The sequence below is a fragment of the Nomascus leucogenys genome, chromosome 2, assembly GCF_006542625.1.
Source record: "Nomascus leucogenys isolate Asia chromosome 2, Asia_NLE_v1, whole genome shotgun sequence".
Classification (NCBI taxonomy): domain Eukaryota; kingdom Metazoa; phylum Chordata; class Mammalia; order Primates; family Hylobatidae; genus Nomascus; species Nomascus leucogenys.
Window position 1 is genome coordinate 149,804,937 of NC_044382.1, and position 26,078 is coordinate 149,831,014.

Genomic DNA, 26,078 nt, shown 5'->3' on the forward strand with positions numbered 1-26,078 from the left:
GTAGGTAGTCTCTCTTCTCATGATGGAGATAACATGCAGATACTTTTAGCAAAGCATCTGGCACAAAAGAGAAACACAAAATTGTCCGTAGAAGAAATTAATGTTAGTTGGACCAAGAAAGGACTTTGATTATGTTTTCTTAAAAAGAATCTCTGTGTTTTAGACTGAAATCTTTGCAGATGCAATGGCATGTCTGGGATTTGCTCCAAACAGTGCAGAATCGGGGTGGGGTGGCTGCGGAGGTGAAGCACCAGGAGCGGGGAGTTGAGGATCTCTAAAGCCTGAAGACTCGCATGTAGGGGTTATTATCCTATTGTACCTGCTTTTATACATGTTTAATATTTTTCACAACAAGATGTGAAAAAGAAAAAATACTTGAGAAAACATCTATGAAACCCAAAGCACCATCAAAGGGACCACTCACCTGATGAGATCAGCAGACATCTGCAGAGTTGTTTTCCCCAGGCGCCATTATTGCAAGGAATAGAAACCTGCTCAAGGCAGCTGGAGTGAAAATGAGGTTGTTGATGGGAACAGAGGTTCCAACAGACAAGAACACGGGAACCTCATAGGACTGAGAGCAGGACTGGGAAACAAGTCAGCGACTGAGAGCACTTCCTATCTGTCCTTTGTCTTTGAGTCCCAGAAAAATATCTCTTTTGTAAATTTTTCTCTCAATTTCTCCATTCTTTTGCTTCTCCATGCATATTGGATTTCTCTGATAATTTATCCATATCCAAATGACAAAAAATGGCCACCCCTTGCACAAATGCTGAGAAACCTATATTTCTCTTAGTTCAAATTTATAAAAGTAATAATCCCATTTTTCATGAATCAACCGATGGAGTGGTTACCCCGGAGTGAGGTGATTAGCTCTGGGTCCAATAAGCTGGGGCCAAGGAAGCTAGGATCACATGATACAAAATGACTAGTACCACTCTTTTCAGCAGGGACTGGGGGAAGGTTTAGTTCTCTCAAATGTTTTATGGATTATGCAGGCACCCTGAGCTATATCTACTCAAAACCGCTAAGATTTTCAGGAAAGAAATACTCTAATTTGCCATTTAGAAGTTCTATCATCTGTGTCATTTGAACTACAATTGAGTCCACTTTCCTTTTTCTTAGGAGAAATAGAAAAGAACTGGTTACTGCTGCAGTAACATGGCACATGTATACATATATAACAAACCTGCACATTGTGCACATGTACCCTAAAACTTAAAGTATAATAATAATAAAATTTAAAAAAAAAGAATTGGTTACTATTCTCATTGGGAGACTCTCAAACACATGTACGTTGTTATCTTTCTACCTTGGGTTTTTATTCTTGAGACAAAATAATCCCAAAAGTTAGTGTCTACTTACAGTGCTCTTACTTTATGAAAGATGTGGCATTGAGCATTTTGGGGAATCAGAGACATGACTCCGACTCCCCAGGAGCTCAACATTGGGAAAGGCATGCCCCAGGCTGTCTCTGTTTAAGAGGCCGGGAAGTCTGTGCCAAATTCTTTCTGTTCACGGTTACTGGAATTCTCACCTCTAGCATCTGATTTGTTTCTTTCCTGTGTGAGCTACCTCCCATGGGCATTAAAAATCAAGTCTCTGACACCACTCCGCATCTTCAAAGAAAACAAATCATTTACAGAATTTTAATCAGATAAAGAGAGGAGAAGGCTGGGCACAGTGGCTTATGCCTGTAATGCCAGCAATTTGGGAGGCCAAGGCAGGAAGATCACTTGAGCCTAAGAGTTTGAGACCAGCCTGGCAACTTAGTAGGACCCCATCTCTACAAAAAAAAAAAAAAATTTAAATTAGCCAGTCATGGTGGTTTATGCCTGTGGTCCCAGCTAAGGCAGGAGGATCACTTGAGCCTAAGACGTCGAGGCTGCAGTGAGCCGTGATCATAACACTGCATTCCAGTCTGGGCAACAGAGCAAGGTCTGCTTCAAAAAAAAGAGAAGAAAAAGATGCTCACCAATGACTGGGACTATGATGATCTGGTGGGTTCCTGAATATTCTTTCGTCTTGCTCCTGTAGTCACTTCAGGGCCTGACTATACCTTTTCTACTGTGACGTAGCTAGGGAAGGACTTAGTAGGTTCCAACCATCTTGAGGACTTGCCACTGAACAGACCATGGTTCTTAGTCAAGCAACCACAGGTCCCTTGAGTGGTTCTGTTATTAATCTCTTCTGAGACATCGGGCTTTCTTAAGATATTGAATGACCTTTATTTAGAACTCTGTACTGTATACTGTTTAAAATTTTTATGTAAATATATAGCCTATGTATATTTTATATAATCATAGTTTTTATTTTTATATTTCATATTATATATGTGTCTGCATATATATATATACATATATATATAATGCACACAAACATGATGTGGAGGCTGAATGAAAATGTTCTCATACGTTTTCTTTTAAGAACTTTACTGTTTACCTTTCACATTTTGTGTATGGTGTGAGGTAGGGGTCAGGATTCATTGTTTTCTCCAGATAGATATACAATTGATCCAGCACCATTTACTGAAATGACCATAACCTGGAAACTAAATCATGTCCTAACATAAAAGCATCCATAATTGGCCACAGGTACAGCCTTGGATGTATGACAGTGAAGGCAGTGGTTTTAGAAGTGGTAGAAAACAAATCGTCAGGATATGTTGTAGATGTACAGTACCTACAAAGAAAGGGGACACCCAGAGGGAATACTAGCCCTGTCATTTACTGATGTATTTTTGTGCCTAGTGGCGTGTCCAGCATGCAACAGATACAACAAGTATTTATTAAAATGAACTATTGTATCTTTCCACCATGAGATAAATCCTAATCATAGAAGAAAACCGGATATCTAATGCAGCTTTCCCTTCCAAATGTGGACATGATAGGATTGACATCATTTGTCTCATGTCTATTGTTGGAGCATAACAAGAATGAGAAAGTGTGTGAGTGCCAGGCATACATAACTGAAAAAAAAAGCTTCTTCCACACCACTTGAGGAAAATAAAATACCTATATACATAACTACATTATAAGGCAGACTGTGGTAAGAGCAGAAAGAGTCACAGGGGTTTAAACCAAATTCTCCAATTTCTTGGTAAGAATTTCATATGATACAGGGCAAAATCCATCATCATTATCCTTGCTAACAAATACTGACTGCTTGTTATGCATATGCCAGGCAATTTGCCAAGCTCCTTAAATGCATTATGTTATTTATCTCAGTCACAGTTGCTACCCATTAAACTATTGGGAAGAGCCTTCCAATAAGCTGTATCTTTTATGTAAACATAGACTCAAAAATGTTCACAAGTTCCATTTCTGATGGTCTCTCCCCTACCCTTTTATCACCACAAATAGAAATTAGTGAGACCCTATCTTTTAATTTTTTTAAGCCAATGCCCAGATGACTACATCCCAGCTTTTCAAGTTCATGTTAGTTCTCTGTGAAACTTTAGGGTTAATGGCTCATGAACTTGGTCTACTGTTCAGGTCAAACATGCATGTAGTCAGGCATGCAAGTTTGCATCTGTCCAGTCCTTTAAAATTGTGCTCTGTCACTTCTTTCCCATCTGTGGCTTTCCAGCCTTCTGATCATTATTTCCATCTTCCATGTTAATCTAAAGGTCAACTTTCTGCTCTTGGAGGAAGAACATGCATTCTTTATGCATAATAAAATTCAAGTCCCTCTTCCCACTAGTGATGGCCTTTGTGGCTCATCCAGGCAGCCTCATCCTGAATGTCTATGATGTAACTCAAAGAAAAGAAAATGCTCAGTTCTGAATTTGGAGGAAAGAGATCATAAGCCCAGTACATAGTCCCAACAAGCCACAGTGATTGTGTAAAAATACATTTTATATCTGGTGTTTGTTTGCCATACAGTTTAACAGAAAAGTAACTTGATCTGTTTTTTCCAATGAAAGGTAGTAATAGTATAATCATAATTCCTCCTGCTCTAGTGTGGTGAATTAATGTCTGTCTATTGTTTTTAAATCACAAAGTAAGCATTGCTATAGAAATGTAAAATGGTACCATTTCATTTTAATCTATTTAATTTTCCTTTCTTGAATTATATAATGGGGTTAAAACATTGAATAGAATTAATAGAATGAGTATTTAATTAAGCAATAATGAGCTTCTAAATGGGTGCTCAAAGAAACTACTTCATAGTTTATGCAGAAATCAGATAATGGTCTTAACAAAGACTATAATAATTGTGTTGAATGTTTTCCATATTTAAAGATTTTTTTTTTCTGTATTCTCTCAGGAGTAGATTTAAACATAACCCATTTCCTTGATTAGGCGACACTTTGCTTTCCAAGTAAATCCCAAATGCCTTTCCATGGCCCACGGGGCCCTGCATAAGCTGCCTCTACCACCTCTGGAGTCTGATGTCAAAGAGTTGTCTCTGGCTGTCCCCTTCATTCCAGCCACACCCAGCTTGCCTTTGTTCTGCAAAGGCACCTTTGGATCTTCCTGCCACCTGGCCTTTGCTCCTCCTCTTTCAGATGCCAGGTATGTTCTCATCCCCTTCACCTCTCTAATGCCTCCTCTTCTTTCAGTTCTCAGGGAATTTTTCCCTGATGATCCTCACCAGACTGGATCAGATACCCACCTCCACACATACATACACACACGTACACACACAGAGAGACTCCCTAAGGACTGTGATTTTATTTCTTGACAATTAACACGTTGTTATACATTTCTTTCCAATCTATCTCTCCTTTCAGCCTGTAATCTCCATGAGGAAATATATCATGTCTGTTTTTGTTTAGTGGTGTATCCCTGGATGCATGGATGGATGGATGGATGGATGGATGGATGGATGGATGGATGATGAATGGAAGGACGGATAGATAGATGGATGATGGATGGATGGATGGATTGATAAATAGATAGATGGATGGCAGGTAAATGTCGTTGTGGACCCATCCAAGGACGTATGAGGGCCACAATGCACATCTCTGAGAATTCCTAGCACATCAGCCCCTTTCCATTCTACTTGAATTCATTTGCTCACACACTAAAAAGGTATTCTATACCAGCCCCTTTGGCAGGTGCTGCAGACATAAAACTATCAGTGTCGTGGAAGAAGCTGCACAGGTTTGTCTCACTTATACATGGCCTAAATATTAATTTTATTAATTCATTCATCCACCCATCCACCCACCTACCCATCCATCCATCCACCCACCACCCACCCATCCATCCACCCATCCGTCTATCCATCTATCCATCTACCCACCCATCTATCCATCCCATCTTCATACCTGCTCATGTGTTGGGCACTGTGCTGTTTACTAAGGATCAGGGCTGACTCATCCATTTGGCACCATTATCACAGTGCTAGGACCCTAAAATCAGAAAGAAATAAAAAGAACTTTTAGGGTAAAATAAATTTTTAATTCTTTTCTTCACATCACAAAAACAATTTTTTCTGAGACAGGGTCTTGCTCTGTCACCCAGGCTGGAGTGCAGTGGTGTAATCATAGCTCACTGTGGCCTCAAACTCCTACACTCAAGAGATCGTCCCACCTCAGCCTCCTGAGTATGTGGGACCACAGGCACGTGCCACCACACCTGGCTAATTTTTTACTTTTTTTTTTTAGAGATGGGAATCTCACTATGTTGCCCAGGCTCATCTTGAATTCCTGGGCTCAAGTGATCCTCCCATCTTAGCCTCCCAAAGAGCTAGGATTACAGTGTTAGAATACCATGCCCAGCCCCCAAAATAAATTTTTTAAAGCACATTACTCTATTATGATAGGAGGGGTTGATGAAGGCAAAGGTGCCTGGGGTCCACCAGTCACAAAGCAGCTCTCCTGGAGCACAGGGGAGATCAGTCCATCCCTGGTCTTCTGGAACACTCAGGCAAGTGACAGAATCAGGTGTCAGTCAACAAGTCAGTCCCTCTTAGTCTTGCTTCTGTATGGCTTTGTTCCTTCACATTCCGTCAGCCCTCACCTCTGCTGCCAGATCCCACTTCCTATACTTAAGATCGTTCACTCATTCAACAAATATCTACTGAGTTTCTTCTGTGCACCTAGCACCATGCAAGAGACTGGAGATAAAGCCATGAAGAGACAGGTGCACATAGAGCCTCCAGCCTCCTCCAGTCATGATTTGTCACAGTGTTTTCATCTTGGCAATGACACTCATCTGCTTTGACAGAGCAACTTCTCACTTATGCACTGGACATGACAGCGTTTCTACCTGACTGGTTGTTCCCAACATCCTCTAGCCTTAGCCCATTTCATGCCCACATCATTGATACCTGGTTTCCAAAGGTACAGGTGTCAGAAGAGCCACAAGGACGGGTTATGAGCTGACATCCACTGTGATAAGCGGGGACAGAGAACCAGTCCTCTGGCTCTGGACTGCAGCAAGGGGGTGAAGGAAGGACTGGCCTAAGCCTTGGGGATCTGAGGTGGGCACAAGTGGCCGAGCAAAGATTACTGGAAACCGGGACACTTAGGTCTGATCTTTGGGTCACTAAATGACTTTGGGCAGCACTCTTCCTTCTTCCTTCCTTCCTTCTCTGTGCAATCATCTTCATCTGTAATATGAAGGGATTAGATCACACATGTGTCACCAAGCCCCCTCCTGACTACATGGCAGATAGCATTAATTGATCACAGCGCTCTTTCCTGCTGAGCCCAGATGTACTGCAGGCCTGTGCACACCAGGCTTAGGCAGCTTCACACATTCACAAGGGTAGGTCCTGTCATTGACACCTGCCTGCCATCCTTAGACTGGGACTCCATCCTGCTTCTTGTCCCGACTACATATTAGAATTATCCAGGCAGGTGAAGAAAATACTGAGTCCTAGACTTTACCCCAGAGCCTGGGGAATCTGAATTGATCTGGGGAGTCTGAATCTGAATTGATTCCCTGACTGATGCCTGATCCTGCCACTTGACTGCGTGTCCCAGAAGACCAGAGATGGACTGATCTCCCATGTGCTCCAACCTGGCTAAAGGACCCCAGGCACTTTCTCCTTCATCAACCCCTCCAACCATAACCATAATAGATTTTCATGCGCTTTAACCCTGGGGAATCGTGAATTGGAATAGGACTCAGGAAGTTTTTTCAAAGCCTCTGGGAGATTCTAATGTGCAGACAGGGCTGAGAACCGTTAGCATAGTTTTCTTGCTCAAGAATTCTATGATTTTTGTGAGAAGAGAAGATAGAAGATAGGTAGACATTAAACAAGAATCATACGAATCCGATCAAAATAATTGCACCCTGGAGTTGTTTCTGTGTGACAGCAGCCTCAGTATCCCTCCTCATTCCCACTATTTTCTAGCCTCCATGCATGTTCTAAGAATTTTCCAGCTCTCCTTTTATGGAAGACAACTCACCCAGGTTTGCCGAGGTGCAATAAACAAATTAGTTCCAGTCCCCACCGTGTCCCCTGAGAGGCCTCAGGACTAAGATTTATGATTAATGATTTGCAAGTCAATTAATCAGCCACTGCTTTTGAAACCTCATTTCTCAAATTACTTTCCTTTGAACACAAGAGCTTTTTGACATCGTCTTACTCTCTCTAGATTCACTTTCCTACTAATTGAAATTCCAAGATATTTCTTCTTGTTGTCAGCTTATTGGTGTTACTTGTTTATAAAATATTTGCAAATGGATTACTATTCACCTGCAGCATGTCAGAGGTAAGCACCAAAACAATACTTTATGCTTTCAGCTCAAAGGAATGTGCTAATGATAGCTCATGAAATTCTCTATCTATGAGAAAGTTGATTTTTCATTTATTGATTTATTTTCATCACACCTACTTGCAACAAGTATTTGAGATGTATTACAATAGAAACACAGGTACAACAAGGCTCCAAACAATTGATGTAGATGATTTCTTAGAAAATGGTTTCTAAGGTCATATTAAGAGTGGATATGGAGTGGGAAGGATGGGATTGGTTTTCTTCATTAGGGAAAATAGCAGGACCTAGCAGAGGATCTGGGGTCAAATCCCAGTGTCTTCACTTACAAGTCTTAGTGCTTTACTCATCTGATTATGTTGTTATTTTGGGGAGGCAAGGCTGCGAGAACAAGTTCAAACAAAAATGGCTTGAACTCAATGAAAATTTGTTTCTCATTCAATGATAGTTCAGGACAGGTGTTCTTGGCCACCAGGTTGCTCCCCTCCATGTGGTGACTTAGGGACACCAGCTCCTCCTTCCTTGTAGCTCCCTGCTCCCCTAGGGTTTTGTGGTCCTCTGCAGGTAGGCAGAGGGTGAAAAAGCACAGAGAGGAGGCACAGCTTTTCTTTTCACCCTCCCACCACAGAGCAGCACAGCACAGCCCTGGTCATTATCATTCCTGCCCACATTCTGCAGGAGAGAAGTTAGTCTCGTAGCCTCACCTAAGTTCAAGGAAAGCTGAGAAGAGGAGCATAGTATCTTCCAATCATAATCCTCTTATGTTATTATTTATTTTTAAGTGAGATGATGTGTGTAACATACCCAGTGCAAAGAATGTAGTAAATTACTATGGGTTTTCAAAATAGTGACCATTACCATCTGCTTTGTTTGCAGTTTCAAGCCACAGTTGAGGAAGGAGCTGTGGGAGTTATTGTCAATTTGACAGTTGAAGATAAGGATGACCCCACCACAGGCGCATGGAGGGCTGCCTACACCATCATCAACGGAAACCCTGGGCAGAGCTTTGAAATCCACACCAACCCCAAAACCAACGAAGGAATGCTTTCTGTTGTCAAAGTAAGGGTGATTCCAACTGCCTCTTTCTCCTCATGTGAGCACAGAGGGCCCCATCAGGGGGCTCATAGAATCACTGAGTTTAAAAGGCCGCAGATAAATTCCCCCAGTCTCCTCCTTCTGGGAATTAACGAAGCGAAAGGCTCATGGCTTAAGGGTGCACTCGTATCCTCAGCAGCATAAACAAGCAGCCATAAAACAAACCTGTTTTATAGGTTCTAAAATACCCAAACTTATGTGTAACTTTAAGAAAACCAAACTTAAGTGGATTGTTTTTGTTTTTGTTTTTATTTTTTGAGACAGTCTCGCTCTGTCACCTAGGCTGGGGTGCAGTAGTGTGATCTCAGCTCACTGCAATCTCCGCCTCCTAGGTTCAAGTGATTCTCATGCCTCAGCCTCGTGAGTAGCTGGGATTACAGCTGCCTGCCACCATGCACAGCCAGTTTTTGTATTTTTAGTAGAGATGGGGTCTCACCATGTTGCCCAGGCTGGTCTCAAACTCCTGGCCTCAAGTGATCTGCCTGCCTTGGCCTCCCAAAGTGCTGGGGTTACAAGTGTGAGCCACCATGCCTGGCCCAAACTTAAGTTTTAAATGAAATTCTTTATACATTTGCTAAGGAATTATTAACAGATATGCCAAAATGAGATGTGTGAAGATGTTTTTACAGATCTGTGCTCAAAATGTGGGCTATGACGTGTCTTCTTAATCTTTCTTAGCAGAGCTCAATTACTCCTCAGAAACACACACAGCATAGTTATTGGTGTGAAACCCTCTGTGAGCCTTGCTAACTCGCACGCTGACCCTCTGTATGGCAACAAGTAGAACAAGGAGGAAATGTGATTATAAATGTAAAACCTCTAGCTCATGCTGGTAATCCAGAAATATTAGTGGGGGTGGTGGCACAGAAGGCTTGCTACAAGTGGCCTTGGTATTCCGGGAGAAGGCATTTCTACACAGTTTCACTCTTTCTGGGAAGTTCTGGGGAGAGTTTCTGCCAGAGACCAGGACCTTCACGGGAACACGTTTTCTTTTCTAGTGGATGAAGCCATTTGCCTGAGCAGCAGGGATCAATCGTATTTATAGTGATAGCACCAGTGGGCAGAGCAGGGACATGGCTGCCCACTCCCTGTGTGCCCTTGGCCAAGATACCCGTGTTTTCTGTGCACCAGTTTCCTCATCTGTAAAATGAGAATGTTAATGTAACCTCCCTCTTAGGGTTGTTGTTGTAATCCATTGAGTTGCTATAATGAAGTACTGTAGGCTGGGTGGCTTATAAACCACAGACATTCATTTCTCACAGTTCTGGAGGTTGAAAACTCCAAGATCAACCTTCCAGTAGATTCTGTGTCTGGTGAGGACCCACTTTTTGATAGATGTCCATCTTCTTCTCTCTCTATCCCCACATGGTAGATAGAGTGAGGCAGCTCTCTGGATTCTCTCTCTCTCTCTCTTTTTTTTTTTTTTTTTTTTGAGATAGAGTCTTGCTCTCTCACCAGGCTGGAGTGCAGTGGCATGATCTTGGCTCACTGCAACCTCCACCTCCTGGGTTCAACTGATTCTCCTGCCTCAGTCTCCTGAGTAGCTGGGATTACAGGTGCATGCCACCACACCCAGCTAACTTTTATATTTTCAGTAGAGACGGGGTCTCACCATGTTGGCCAGGCTGGTCTTGAACTCCTGACTTCAAGTGATCTGCCCGCCTCAGCCTCCCAAAATGCTGGGATTACAGACATTAGCCACTGCACTCTGCCAAATGCTGTTTTGCTCATATCTATTTTCCTTGAGCAAACACATTTTGGGGAGGACTGAGCTCTAGGATATGTGATGGAGATGTCTATTTACCCAAGTTTTATCTTCAAAACTTGGATGTCTATTTACCCAAGTTTTATCTTCCAAACTTCAGGTTTGGAAAATTGCCTGACAGATTTTATAGAGTCAGGACTAGCCACAGAGGACAGCCAGTGGCTATGTCATTCCATGACTTTTACAGCTTCGAAAGTGCAGCAGCCATGGACACAGAGGGCCAGTGCCAGGGTTTCCTAATAACTTTGCCATTGCCCAATACATTAGTGCTTTTATGTACTTCGTGCATTACTGCTAGTCCCCATGAATAATATACAGTACTATAATGGCTTATTCGTACATAGTACATTCATATATGAGTACATTACAAACCTAGTCTACATACACATAAGCATGTATTAACAATCCCTTAATTAACTATCGCACATCTACTGTTGTCAAGTACACAATAAAACCTAACCCATACAAATATGGACCCGTACTAGAAATCCTTAATATCACGTAGTACATACATTCGTTCATCGGACATAGCACATCTCAGTCAAGAAATCTCTCACCAACACGGATATCCCCTACCATATTTTGGCCTCTGAATCTACCAATCTCCCAGAAATCATCCCCGCTCAGGAGTACTACCCTCCTCGCTCCAGGCCTATAACACTTGGGGGTGACTATTCTGAAACTATACTTGGCATCTGGTTCTTACTTCAGAGCCGTAACATTAAGATCGCCCACATGTTACCCTTAAATTAAGACATCTCGATGGACTAGTAACTACTACCCTATTAACCAACCTTGGCAACAGAGTGAGACTCTGTCTCAAAAGAACAACAACAAAAAAAGAAAAAAAGAAAAACCCGACTTGCAGGAAGGAGCCATTCTCCTCTCCCTACATTCCTGCACTGGTGCACAGTGCAATGGCTCTCAAATGCTAGCATATATAAGAATCATCTGCAATGCTAGTTAAAATGCAGATTTCTGGGCTTGCCCCAGACCTGCTGTGTCAGAATATGAGGGAGAGGTGTGCCGGGTGGTTCTCTTGTTCACAGGGCACACCTCTTGTCAAGGGGCATGGCCTTAGGGGAAGCGGTTTCCATCAGCTTGTCTGCCCTCCCTGCAAATTCCAGGGGAAGAGGTGCCCACAGAGGCCGAGGCTCTTGCTGACTTCAGCTTTGCTAGTGAGTGGACTTCCTTTGCTTTGGAATTGGGATGCAGACCCCACATTGGCTGCCTCCCAGGTCAGTAGGAAGGGCCTTGAGCTCTATCTATCTCTCAGCACATGTGAGGCAGAGCCCCAGAACACCTTCTAGAAGCCAGCTAGGCCATGCTGTCTGCGGCCATCCACTGTGCCAGCCATTGGTGCAACCATTAGGAATGCATTCTGCTGCAAGTAAGACAATGTTAGACTAATAGTGGCTTAACTAATGAAGGGAATTTAAGAATTTTTATAACTAGATGAAGGTAGGCCAGTCCAGGATTGGCCAACAGTTGCAGGTGGCAGACAGCTGGCAGTGGGGTGCCTCAGATGCTTTTGACATTTTCCTCTTGGACATAAAGTGGATGTCAAAGCCCCAGGCATCATGTCTTTCCATTGCTGCGTCCTAATGCAGGAAACAAGGAGGCAGCCAGGCAAATGAGACAAGGTGCTCTCGTGTGACCCTCTCCTCTTATCGGGGCAGAAAACATCCTTTCTAAGGGTCCCCTGGCCAATTTCCCCTGATGTTTCATTGGCCAATAACATATGTTCTTCCTTAACTTCAAGGAAAGCTGAGAAAGTCCAAATCTGGCCTTTGGGGCTTTACAGTGCATAAGGGAGAGGGGGGCTGGTGATTGCTGTTGGGCAGTCAAGCACAAGCAGGTCTGCCCTAACTGGTTAGCAATCCAACATACAGAAGAACTATTTGGAGTCTCAGGATGCTGTTGTTTTCCAGCAAGTTCCTGCCTCTCAAAAGGACCAAATCACAGTGGCTCTGACAAATGTGTGTCTGCTTCGTCTTTAAAACCTTCAGATCAGAAACACACTTAGTTGCTTTCTAAAGTGATTCTAAAACCGCCAGAAAGTTATTCTTTCAGCTGAACATAATCAACCCTGCATTTTAAGTTTATTTTCTATTCTGTCCTCAAAGAAGGTAGTGTCCAGAAAGCATCCCTGATTCCCCATACCTTTCACAGGCCTAAACATAGCTATCAATCGGTTCTGGATCCTTCCTCTTCCAGCCAACAAACCCAGGTCTTCCATCCTTCCCATGTTGGTCAGCTTTTCCAGGCTTTAAATTTCCCAGGACAATGGTTTACACCCTCTCTTGACACTTGAAAAAATATTAATTGAATTGGCTCTCTGTAGCTTCCATCAGGAGTATTTTCCATTTCCTCCCATCCCTGACACAGAGGCCCAGCAACAGACAAGCACATTAATAAGATTGTGTGCTTTGTGAGATCATGGAGGGCCTCTTAATCCAATTACAGCCCTCGGAGGGGATTAGGAACAGAGACCCATGTGTCACCAGCTCCAGGTGGTCTGGCCCTGGGCGTCGTACAGCTGGAGTTAGCAGATCCCACCTTAGGCAAATGGAAATAAACATTAGCATGGCCCTGCTCCCTTCCTAACGCCAGCCTCGCATTGTGTCACTTCCTCCCTCGCTGCTCCCCTCCCTCTGTGGCATCCTCCATGGCGTAGTTCCTCTAAGCCAGCATTCCGTTCAGGCAGTGTCAGCCTGGGAACATAGGAGAAAAACTGGGGCCAGGGAAATGACTCTTGCAGGTCTTGGTTCCCCACTCTTCTTCCTCAGTGTCTTAACAGCTTCTTGTTACTGATAATCAACACTAGGCCTAGCTCCATGGGAAATATTCAACATTCATCCTGTCCCCTGATCTTTACAACAATCCTCTGTACTAGGATTTTGTTGAACAGACAGCTGAGACTTCAGGGAAGGCAGTGACTTGCTGGTGGTCCCAGAGTTATATGCATCAGGGCCAGGACTTGACTGCCACCCATCTTTCTATTTAATAAAAAAATAGGGAATTTAAATGGTAGAAATATCTAAGAATGTTAGATTTTTGCATAATCAAAATAATATATAATTGTGTTGCAAAATACTAGTGCTAGAGAACAGCACAAGAATTACAGTCATTCATTCATTCATTCATTCATTCATGCAATGACATTTATTTAGAGCCCACTATGGTCCTGACACTGTGCTAGGTGCTGTGTGTTCACTGGTGAAAGAAATGGTCTCTGTCTACAGCCTCCCAGGCAGCTTATAGTTATAAGAGCAAGAACTTTTGCTGCAAATAATGATATCCCCGGGAAAGAAGGAGAGAAGGGAGAAGGAGGGAATTGTCTCCTTGGGAAAAAACAACCAGCGGTCCCCAGCCGAGGAAAAGGAGCTTGGTTATTTCCAAGCATCTTGACTGTCTTACTTGTCAGCAGATGGCTGGATTCCCCAGAAACCCCACTATCGTCCTGCTTGTGCATAGGTCTCCGGCTGTGGGGAATCAGATGTCAGACCAAACTAGGCCAAGATTGTGATTACTGCTGATGTGGGGTGGAAACGGCCCTTGGGAGACTGGGGTGCTCTGCATGTCACTGCTGTTCAGAGGGCCCACCCTCAGCGTCGTCATGGCCCAGCAAGCCAAAGGCTCTGTCCCCTCCAGGATCCTAACTGAGATGAATAGCTGTATTTTCCAAGCATGGCAGCTCCCTGGCCCTGGTCTGAAGTTTACTTTACCGAAGTTGCACATCCTGGCATCACTTGGGATGGACAGAGATCCATTATTAGGATCCATAGAAAGAAGGATAGAACGGTGAATTACTGGTGTGTTACAGGGATTGAACTGAAACATCACTGTGCAGCCACTCAGCACTAAGAGCTTTGCATCTGTTAACTCTTAAAATCCTATTACAAACCCTGCTGGGAGTTGTTCTAGGTGAAGAGAGGAAGTCCAGTTACAACCAGGAAGCATCTCCAATGTGTGTATGTGGGCACACACTCTCCCATATGTGGAGTGCTCAGCACTGAATATATGTCAGCTGTAATTATTATGAAAGTGACTTTATTTGCCTAAAGACACTCTGACCCAACCTGCCAGATTCCATTCCCACCTCGGTGCCAGCTCTTTCCCCAGCATCAACGGTCCTCATCTCTGCTTTCATTTTCCCATGTCCACTGCAACCTCTACGACTGTTGTTGCTTACTTTTAGTTGAGTGTAAATCAAATCTCTTGACTGATTTAGTCTTGTCCTTGCAAGAATACCCATTACGGCATGGGTCTGATGGGTTAGCTATTTGTTGTAGTAAGCATTAGGAAAATAACTTGATAGAAGCAATATGCCCTCATCTTACCTAAATGTCTCCCCATGCACCCCTGACAGAGCCCCACTCTGGGAAATGCTGCACCCACCACATCATGTGCTCTCGTGGTTGGGAAAGAGAGTGACAGACAGTCAATTGGCAGCACCATTGTATTACTAATGTTTAACATGGAGTTTCTTTGACATCCTCTGGGTTAGTCCACACAGTGGCTGGGGGAGGTGGATACTATCAGCCTCCTTTGCAAAATCACCTAGAGTGGTCCTCATCAAGGCTGCCCATTGACACTGGGGTAGGACAATCCACCATTGTGTGGGACTGTCCTGGGCATGGCCTTGAGTCTACTATTGCTGTTCCCTGCCCGGCAAATGGCTGTAGAGCCCTCGAGTCAATTGAAAATGCTCCCATACGTTTTCACATGCCCTCAGATGGGCAGGGCCCAGCGGCTTAACTCCATGTGGCTCAGACTTTAAATCCTTTTCCCTACATCATACTCTACTAGAAACCATGCACCCAGGCTATATTTGAAGGGACATAGAGACCCTTTAACTTCGTGGCAAGTGAGTGAGAAACATTAAAAATAAAACTTTGATTTTCCTGTTCCGTTTGATCCACTGTGATCACAGAGGCAGGGTTATCTTGCTATAAAGCTACTGAGGCTTGGGCATTGGAGTCTCGTTTCCCAGAGCCCCCACGGGTATCGGGGGTATGGAGTTACAGATTCCAGGCAGGGAGGCTTTAGGCATCACCATTGCCAGGGAGTTGCCTAATGAGATCTCAGAGGGAGGCTCACTAAGGTTCAAGTCACTCACTGCCCAGATCACTAAGGCTCAAGTCATGTGTTGTCATTCATTTCTTAATCAAAAACACAAAAACAAAAAAAACCCAACATCCATACCTAATCTCACATTTTCATGTTTCATATTCTTTGTCTTAAAGATAGCCGTCCCCCCACTCCCCGCCAATTACACAGGCTTAGCCTCCAAAGCCCAGCTCCATCCCTGAAGGCCCACTGTTGCTGATGGAATTTCAGAGGGAGTTGGTGGAAACCACCTGCCTTTTGTGGCTGGTGTGCATCCTGAGACCCTTCTGTCTGCTTTCCAGCCATTGGACTATGAGATTTCCGCCTTTCACACCCTGCTGATCAAAGTGGAAAATGAAGACCCACTCGTACCCGACGTCTCCTATGGCCCCAGCTCCACAGCCACTGTCCACATCACTGTCCTGGATGTCAATGAGGGCCCAGTCTTCTACCCAGACCCCATGATGGTGACCAGGCAGGAGAACATCTCCGTGGGCAGCGTGCTGCTGACAGTGAATGCCACGGACCCCGACTCCCTGCAGCATCAAACCATCAGGTGGGTGAGTGGCTCCGGAACCACAGACGGGAGGTGGGCAGGAATTGCTTTTCCTTTCCAGTCGCAGAAACTGGTTGTCAGGAGCAGATACCATTAAATTAAACTTGTTAACAATCTCAGCAAGTGGGAGGAAAGCGTCATAGAGAGGAGGTAGTGGCTGACGGCTGCAGAGGGCCAGGCTCTCTGGTGAGGATGGTGCTCCCACCTGATTCCAGCCTGGGAGGAGAGTAGCTTCAGTGCTGTGTTCCCAAATGACCAGCCAGGTCTGCTGGCCCTGAGCACAGTGCTTGAACGGAGAGAGAAGGGAGCCACTCTGGGTGGCCTCCTGCGTCTCAGAAACTTGCCTACTTTGTCATTAGCACTGCTTTATGACAAAGGTTTTGCTAACTCCGTTTACAGATACAGGTATTGCGGATTTGTAGATTTGTAGAGGTTCAGTACTTGCTCAAGCAGCCTAGCTTGGTGGCAGAGGAATCAGGATGGAAACAGGATACTCTGCAAAGTTCATGCTCCTTCTAGCCGCTAAATGCTCACTGACTCTGAGCTGTCAGAAGGGGAAGGAGCAAAGTCACTTCCTGGTGCTTGGAAATAGACCATTGGGATTGGCGTTCTGCCTGATGAGGGGCAGGCAAAAATTAATAATAATAATAATAATAATAATGTCTTCAGAAATTTCTGTCTTCATTTCTTAAGCTCTGCCCAGTGCTTAGATAGAAGGCATTTTCCTAATGAGATTTAATTAAATGGTCTCTATCTACCTGTGGTGCATCTAATGCTCACAAATAAAAGGTGCCCTCATTGGTACATTGTTTCACGATAAACTTAAATCAGCGTGCAGGTCCAAATGCATGCCTGTCTCTGCAGAAGAAAGTTATTAATCTTCCTCCTCCAACATCGAATCTTCTTCTCATATGAGGTACAAATAATCAAGTATTGGACACACAATAAACATGTGTCTGATTTTCCTGATTTGAAACACCTGAAAACGTGCAATGAGAACTGAGCTTCAACCACTTTACTTTAGAGCAAGCTAGCAGAGAAGAAGCAAAAGTTATTTTCCAACCCCAAAAGTGGATTTCTTTTTACGGCTAAGCTTTCTGAATGCCAGATAAACTAGACAAGTGTGTGAAATAATACCAAATCCCATAATAATGTGAATCTGAAATAGCCATTCTTTTTTCCCTTGTTGCTATCTGACAATGGAAACATGCAACTTAAACATCAAAGAGAAAGTCTTTCTTAAGTACTTAGATGGGAAAACTGGTAGCTTAACAGACTACAAGGTAGTTGGACAAAGGTAGGTTGTCTCCCGGTGAGCTTAAGTGTCATCTTGGATTTCTACAATTGGAGGTGAAAGCAGGGACCCTGGGGGCGATAAAATGAGTTAAATCAGGTTGATATTTTGGACCCTGCGTCTCTGCCATTGCTGGGACAACTTGGGATGCTGCCAGTGATGAAAGAGTTAATGCAATGGGGAGGGGTGGATGGAGGTGTCTGGGTCCCAGGACTAGATGTCCCACTAAGATGGGACAGACAGTGGGAGAGGACAGTCAGGCTGGGTTGTTTGATTAAGACCAGCTCTGCTGACTTGGGCAAAGAAAGAATGTGCTGGAAGACCCTATGGATACTCTATACGATGGAGGAATATCTGAAGAACCTGCTCGAGATAGCACAGGAGCTAGGGCACCCTTCAGGCTCTAGGTCACAGGAACAGACAAACTTGCAGTTCAGGATCTCACAGTGAAAATAAACCAGCTCCAGCTGTTTTCCATTCTAGTGTCACTCGGCCCATGGTCGCATTCCCAGGGCGGCTCTGCCTTGCTGGAGATGGGGTCTGCACCTCCCTGCTCCAGGCACCTTGGCTAGTGATCAACCCGGATGATGTTCCCAGATACCCAGCACAGAGGGCCACTGACTGAGAAGGAGGGATGAACATCCTGTCTGGCAAATGAAGCTTACTGCTGGGAGTATGGAGGCAGGCCACAGGTGCAGTGCCAGCAAACTGAGTTAGGAACAGGATTCCAGCCTGGGAAGGGAGGGGTGCCTGGGAGAGCTGAGACATTAAGGAACATCCAGGCCAAGATTCGAGCCATGGGGAGCAAAGGTCACGTTACTATTAAACAGCACTGGCAGATAAGGGACTTCATCCTACCGCTGGTGCGAGAGAAGAAGGAGGTCAGAGAAAGCAACCTAGAAATGACTCGAGGTGACACCTGTGGGGAGAAGCTGGAACACAGAAAGTTCTGAGGATCTTCCTGTTTCTCTAGCCGGTGTGATCATCACAGCTTTGGCCTTCCATCACAAGTAACTAGTACGCAACTCACAGTGACTTATGCCAAAGGGGGGTCCTGCTTACTTGCATACATCAGCACACCTAATGGAAAAGTCCATGGGAACGAAGGCCTCCAGCATGATGGAATTCAGGTGCTCAGACCATATTCCTTCTCCATATCTGCCTCTGCTCTCCCCTGGGTTGTCTCCATCCTCAGCCATATTTGCACATCTGTAGATGGAGGAGGGAAGAGGCACCAGCAACACCTGTCCGTGATCCTACCAGAGGAAAGCAACATCTTCCTTCCTAATCAGTAGCCCCACTCCAGGCCCAGGTTGAGTCACGAGCACAACTCTCTGAACCAAGCAGAACATTAGCAGGACAGATTGTGCCACGAGTCCTGGTGGCTGAGCCTGCCATGGACCCCAGCACCCAGCTCTAAGGGCCTGCAGGGGCAGCTACCCGAGGAAGTGCAGGAGGCTCCTCCCAGAGGATGGGAACAAATGCAGTGTAATCAGGAACCACAGAGAGCCCCTGGCACAAAGGTCAACCTTGTGAACCCCACAGAAAAATAGAGCTGCAGTGTGTCTCTGCAGCTGGTCTAAGAGTTCTAGCATTTACAAATTGGCCTAGCTGAGTGATGGCGGGACTAATCCCTTTCCCAGCCTTGGAGCAAAGTAAATGTGTGTGTGCCTGTGCATATGTGTGTATTGCACACATTTCTCTGTCTGGCCTCACTCCTCCGGCATATTCCTTCCTGCTGGGAGCCACAGTGGCCCACACGTGACCCTTTCTCAGCCTGGCACTGGCTGGACCTCCCGTTTCCCTTCCTCCCTTCCTCCTCCTCCCCTTCCCTCCCTCCCACCCGCCTTTGCCTCCTTTCCCTTTCTTCCCTTCCACCCTTCTCCTCTCCTGGAGTAAGGCTGAGATAACATCACCGGCAGGTTGAGCTATTGTCATGGGAGCTCTTTGGGAAAAAGAGGCTCATTAATTATTTGCAGCCTTTGATCCTGCACACTGAGAAGTGCTGTCCCTTGGGGACTGTATGTGCAGAGGAGGAGTGGGGCTGCAGAGAGGGGCCAGGGTGGGAGACAGTTTTCTAATCTAATCATCTACGCTGGGCTACCCCAGCTTCTCAGACAGAGGCAACAGCCTTCCAAGTTGTGATGTTACTGCTGTTGTTGTGATGATTCTTCAGGGAGCAGGCATTGGAAGAAGAAACTTATCTCAAGGAGAACTCTTCCTTCTCCTCCTCCTCTTCCTCCACAAAACAGGAATCAGGTGTCTCCTGATAACATTTTAGTATCTCTAATATCTTTTTCTTCTTCCTCCTTGTGTTGACTGCTGATGTGATACCTCTGTTCTTGTCTTCTTAGTTTAAAAGAATTTAAACAAGAGACACGCACCAAAAGAAGTGCAGCATAGAGTAATTTATTGCAACAGAAAAAGAATATGTTGAAAGTTAGGTGCAGAATAGCCAGTACACTCTGAGAGAGAGGATTCAGGGCGGGCTGCTCCCAGCAATGAGGCAGCAAAGACCCACACCAGGGAGGCTCCTTTCTGGGAGTCTGCCATGATTATTCATAAGGAGGTGGGAAGAGGCGTTACTAGGAAGCTGTTCTGGGTGGTCTTCCGGGTGCACGTGTGTAGTAGCTGTACATGCTCGTTCATATGTCGCATGTCTCTTTAACATCTGCAACCTCCACCAGGGCTGTGTTTTTCACGATTATGATGAGCAGAGTCACTGTGAGGACAGGTAAAATTAAAATGTGCATGTTCTGTAGAGGGGAAAGTCCCCACTGAAGACAGTTTTGCTTGAATGACCTCAGTTAACCGTGCATACCCTGAAACTGTGTTGGCTGTGCGGTCACAACAGTTGCTGCTGCGTCCCGAGAACACGGCCACTTCCTTGACTACCTATCTGGCCTCACTGCTCCTCCTTCCTCTGTCTCTTTGCCTGTCTGTCTCTCTGCTGCTCTGTCTCTCTTTCTCTCCCCACCCCACCATCTCTGTCTTTTCTGACATTCCCTGTGATTCAGCTCCAACAACCCCATCTCATGTCACATTAGTCACCAGGCCCTCGAAACTAAAAGCCCGCATGAGAGACCGGGATCCTGAGATCCTGCAGCAGGGCCTGCCCATCCTAGTGGCCACTGTCACCTCCTCCCTAAGGGGGCTCCTTCCATGGTCAACATGGGAAGCCTTCTTCCCAACCCCAACCCCACCGAAACTTAGGAATGCACTTCCAGCTAAGTCCAGCTCCTGGGCCACGTCCTGCCTCACGTGAGGAAATGCATGTCTCAGGCACCACTGCTCCTCTGCTGACTTCCGCCAGACACACTTTCATCTCCCCAGGGAATGCTCAAGTCAGCAAAGGGTGGCTTGATCTCCAAAGAGCCTGTGACTCCAAAGACAAGGGGTGTCCAAACATCAGAGGGAATCTTCTCACTAAAAAATCCTGGGTTATTAAGACTTGTTAAAAAGCCCTTCACATTGTGTTGTTAGTCAAATCAAAATGAACAGCAGTGGTCTAGTGACAGATGAAATTCTTCTTTTTAATGACTTTTATCTTCTTATCCTTATTATAAAGTTAAGATAGTTTCTTCAGAAACTTTTGAAAAGAGAGGTAAGAATAAGGAAGATAATACAGGATCTGTCATCATCTCAGACAAGGAAATCCCCTTTTCACAGCCTGGATCTATCTCCGTCAATCACATATGTGAGTATTCTGTTTTTCATTACCAAAATTGGCTTGCATTATCCACCCTCAAAACTCACCATTTTTATTTCCCAGTATATGCTGAACAACTTTCTGTCCCAAGAAATAGTCATTATTTTTCATCCCTGAATAGTGTGCTGTTATTCCATGACAGGGATATACTCATCTGTTTATTTATTCCCCTGTTGATGACTATTTACATTGTTTACACTTGTTGGCAGTTTTTTAAAACATTAGCGGGTATGCTTATAGTGAAATTGTTTAATGCATTATTAATATCCTGAAGACAAGTCCCTGAAAATACTTTGGTTGAGCAAAAGTATTACTGTGTATTGTTAATGTTTTTCGGCATACACAGAATTCTTTGTTTTTATGTCTAGGCAGTCAAATTTATATTTTCCATCATTTCTAAATTGATGTCACAGTTTAGAAAGTCCTTCTCCTCTCCAAGATCATGTACATCAGGTTCTAAAACAGAGCAGGTTCCCACTCTGTCCTCTTTACGTGAGATGATGATAAGACTTGCTTCTGCTTTCAGAGTAGCAACCTTCCTCCAGGTGCACCAGGTAAAATATCCTGATGATATTCGGGTATCTCTAATGAGGAGAGGACTCATGTAACTGAACTCATTAGGAAGAGTAGCTCAGGCTGGGCACGGTGGCTCACACCTGTAATCCCAATACTTTGGGATGCCGAGGCAGGTGGATCACTTGATATCAGGAGTTCGAGACCAGCCTGGCTAATGTGACGAAACGCCATCTCTACTAAAAATACAAAAATTAGCCAAGCTTGGTGGTGTACCCCTGTAATCCCAGGTACTTGGGAGGCTGAAGCAGGAGAATTGCTTGAACCTGTTAAACTTGGGAGGCAGAGGTTGCAGTGAGCAGAGATCGTGCCACTGCACTCCAGCCTGGGCAATAAAGCATGACTCCATTACAAAAAGAAAAATAAAAAAAGTAGCTCAAAGATAATTATGCAAAATGGAAGTAACTACATTTGCTAAACCTTCTCCAACAGTGAAGTGAAACACAGGAACTAACCCTTCCATCAGCTCCCCGATTTGGTTACATTAGGGAGGCAGCCAGCAGCTAATTCCTTCTGAATAGCTGGGAGGACTCACTTCTTTCTCTCTACAATCAAGGGCAACCAAGTAGCAATTCCTATTCCAAACATTTTTCAGGCAGAACTCATTTTGCCTGGGATCTATAGTAAACAATTCCACAGCAGAGACTTCTGCCTACACTTTGAATATGGAAGGTATGTGTTGAAGAAAAATATTGTTCCTACTCATGTAACATTTCATATCACTGCTCAACACTTTTTTTTGGAAAGGGTCATTCATCCAGGGAGACCTGCAAGTATGTGTCACGCATTTTGTCTGTGGGGCCTAAGTTTGGCTGAACATAACAGGAAAATTCAAAATGACAGTGACTCAAAGCAGATAGAAGTTGATTTTTTTTTTTCTCAAATAACGTAGGTCTAGAGCAGGCATGGCAGTCCAGGGACAGTGGCAGCCCCACACGGCCCCACACAGGGTTTAACCTGCTCACTATTTTACCACGTCTAGGCTGGCACCCTCTTCCTCATGGTCTGTTATGGTTGCTAGTGCTCCAACCTTCATATCTGCATTCCAGACAGCAGGATGGGAAATGGAGAAAGAAGAGGGATACTCCCTCTCTTTTAAGGAAACTTTCTGGAAGTCAACCACATTTTTATTTAAATCTTGTTGGCCAAAACTAGTCACATGGCCATACCTAGCTGCAAGGGATTATGGGAAGTATGGTCATTTGACTGGGAAGCAATGTGCATTGTTGTTTAAACCAAGGTTCTTGACTAAGGAAGAAAGGATGAATGGATAGTATAAGGTAGATAGCACTTTCTGCCATGAATGCCTTTTTAAATGGAAACTTTCTACTTAATAAATAACTACAGGGTACATTTTAAAAGGGAAAAATATCCCATGATATTAGATATTTGCATAATCAAAATAATAGATGATGTTGCTAAAGACTAGTGCTAGAGAAGAGCATATGGATTACAACCATTCATTCATTCATGCCATGGTATTTATGTAGAGCCCACTGTGGGCCTGACGCTGTGCTAGGTGCTATGAATTCACTGGTGAAAGAAATAGTCTCTGTCTACAGCCTCCCAGGGAGCTTAACGTCATAAAAGCAAGAACTTTTGCTGCAAATGATGGTGTCCCTATAAAGGAAGAAAGAAAGGGAGAGAGGAAGGGAAGAAGGAATGAAATAAATTGCTTCCTTGGGAACTAAGAACCAATGATTCCCAGCCGAGGAGAAGGAGCAGAGTGGCACAAATTGCTTCTTCCCCTGCACCATGCCCAGCTGACTTTGAGCAGATGGCTGGATTCCCCCAGAAACCCTGCTTTCCTCCTGCCTGTTCATAAGTCTCTGCCTCTAGGGAATCAGGTGCCAGACCAAACTAGGCCAAGATTTTCACAACCCCCTGCAGACATGGGTTTTGAGAATGATGGTAATAATATTGCTACTAGGATGATTAAAATACCTAACATTTTTATGTAGAACTTTACCAAAAGCACTGTTACCAGTCTTCTTGTATTTTCACAACCACCCTGTAAATGAGAACATCTATTTCTCCCTTTTTACTGATGAGGAGAGCAGAAGCTCCCTGAGCCGTGTTTAAAGGAGGAAAGCACGCAAGCAGGGTTTACAGAAGCTGCGTTAATGTGGTGAATCAAAACGCCGGAGCTTCCTCCACACCACAGCGCCTACTGCTGATGTTGGCTTAAGGCTTTTTGAACATCTCTTAGTGTAACTTCACCAAGCTTCACACTTCCTCAATCCTTGACATAATTGTCCATCTTCCCACTAGACTTTGTGCTCAGGGAGAGTAACAATCATCTTTATCTCCTTCCCTAATGAGCCACCAGAGCTTCCTCAGTACCATTGAGTTAATTAAGCCCTTTAGGCGCAGGACAAAGACCTTCAGACTTTCCACGGGCCTACAAAAATGTCAGGGACCTGAATACATAGTCTATTGCCTCCAAAATTCAAAAAGAAAGGAACAAAATTGAAATTAATAAACATCAACTGCCCACGGCATCATGACAACTTTAGCAGGTTAAACGTAATATTTGCAAAAGTGTCTTTACATTTGCAAGTTATTTGTAGCTCTCACCTTGCAAGAATGGCAGATAAATTATATGTGATTATTAGTAGAATATTTCTTATGGCACAGTAATTCCAAAAGCAAAAGTATAAAAATAATTTCAAACATGTTATAGGAAAAAAATGTATTTTTAGTGTGGGTACATTTTAGTACATTTGATACAATTTGGGGTGAGGCCACCAAAGACAGAGAAAAATTCTTAAGGGCTGAAATGTCTGGCAACAGCGCGATCCCAGCATTAGGACTGGTGCATGACCAGTGCTCAGTAACCACGTAGAATAGATTAATGGCGGCTGGGTTGGGGGTGACTGCATGCGTACATTTTTCTGCATTAAGTAGACATAGGTTGACCGAATGTGGTGGCTCATGCTTGTAATCCCAGCACTTCGGGAGGCCGAGGTGGGCAGATCATTTGAGATTAGGAATTCAAGAACAGCCTGACCAACATGGTGAAACCCCATCTCTACTAAAAATACAAAAAAAGTTAGCCAGGCATGGTGGTGCTTGCCTGTAGTCCCAGCTACTAGGGAGGCTGAGGTAGGAGAATTGCTTAAACCTGGGTGGTGGAGGTTGCAGTGAGACAAGATCGTGCCACTGCCCTCCAACCTGGGTGACAGTGAGACTCCGTCTAGAAAAAAAAAATGTAGACATAGCTTGTATTAGTCCATTCTCAAATTGCTACACAGAAATGCCTGAGAGTGGGTAATTTATAAGGAAAATGATTTAATTGTCTCATGGCTCTGCAGGCTGTATAGGAAGCATGGCAGCATCCCCTCAGCTTTTGGGGAGGCCTCAGGAAACTCAAAATCGTGGTAGAAGACAAACAGGGAGCCAGCGTTTCGCATGTTCAGAGCAGGTGGGCCGAGGTGCTACAGACTTTTAAACAACCAGATCTCACAAGAACTCACTATCCCAAAGACACCACCAAGGAGGGATTGCGTTAACTCCCCTGATCCCATCACCTCCCACCAGGCTCCAACATTGGAGATTATATTTCAGTATGAGATTTGGGTGAGGACACAAATCCAAACCACATGACAGGTTTTGTTTTCTTTCAATCTTCAAACATTGACTAATGTCTACCACCCATGAAAACTTTTGCATTTGGCCTTGTTTTAAAGCAGTCCCAGGAAGGGTGACCAATGCTAGCAGGGAGACTTTAGAAGGATGTGCAGGTCTCTCACAGAACTTTCCAAGTCCATGAAAGTTACATTAAAGAGCCATTGCCGTCAGCCAACCCTTTTTCCGAAGCCTTGATCCAAATTGAGCCTATTCTTTGAACACAGAATATCTGAATCAGATCCAAATTAGATACTCGTCTCTTTGAAAACTACAACTGCTTTGTCCTGATTTCTTTGGGGCTCTGTCTTTTTTAAGTCATTTCCTTCCTCCTAATCTTTCTGAACCGGATGCTTTTTAACTTTACAGTAGAATTCATTCACGCATTCAAACTGGTAAAGAATACGACATAGAATAATGACATTTCAGCCCCAAAAGATTTGTTAAAATGCCCAATTTCCATTTTTACTGGTCTTCCCATGATTCATCAAGTCCTTTTCTTTAACACCTTGTTTAATCTAATATTGGAGCTCATTCAAAGGAAATCACGAAAAATGACGGGAAATTAAGCAAAAACCATCATTGACTGGCTATGGGACATTTTATTCTGTATCTTCTAAGACCTTTGGAAGTAAAGGCAAAAATCAGCTCTCTTGAAAATGCAAATTTTGT

General features: G+C 44.2%; 1 protein-coding gene across 2 annotated transcripts in view; it reads left to right on the forward strand.

Moving 5' to 3' along the window:
* The window catches only part of CDH13 (cadherin 13), a 1,172,242-nt gene that overhangs the window by 1,037,174 nt on the left and 108,990 nt on the right, over positions 1 to 26,078 (forward strand). For both annotated transcript variants that reach the window (XM_003272479.3, XM_004087455.3), the window contains 2 exons: positions 8,552 to 8,734; positions 15,950 to 16,203. In XM_003272479.3, the coding sequence (XP_003272527.1) occupies positions 8,552 to 8,734; positions 15,950 to 16,203 (437 nt within the window). The remainder of the gene's footprint in view (positions 1 to 8,551; positions 8,735 to 15,949; positions 16,204 to 26,078) is intronic.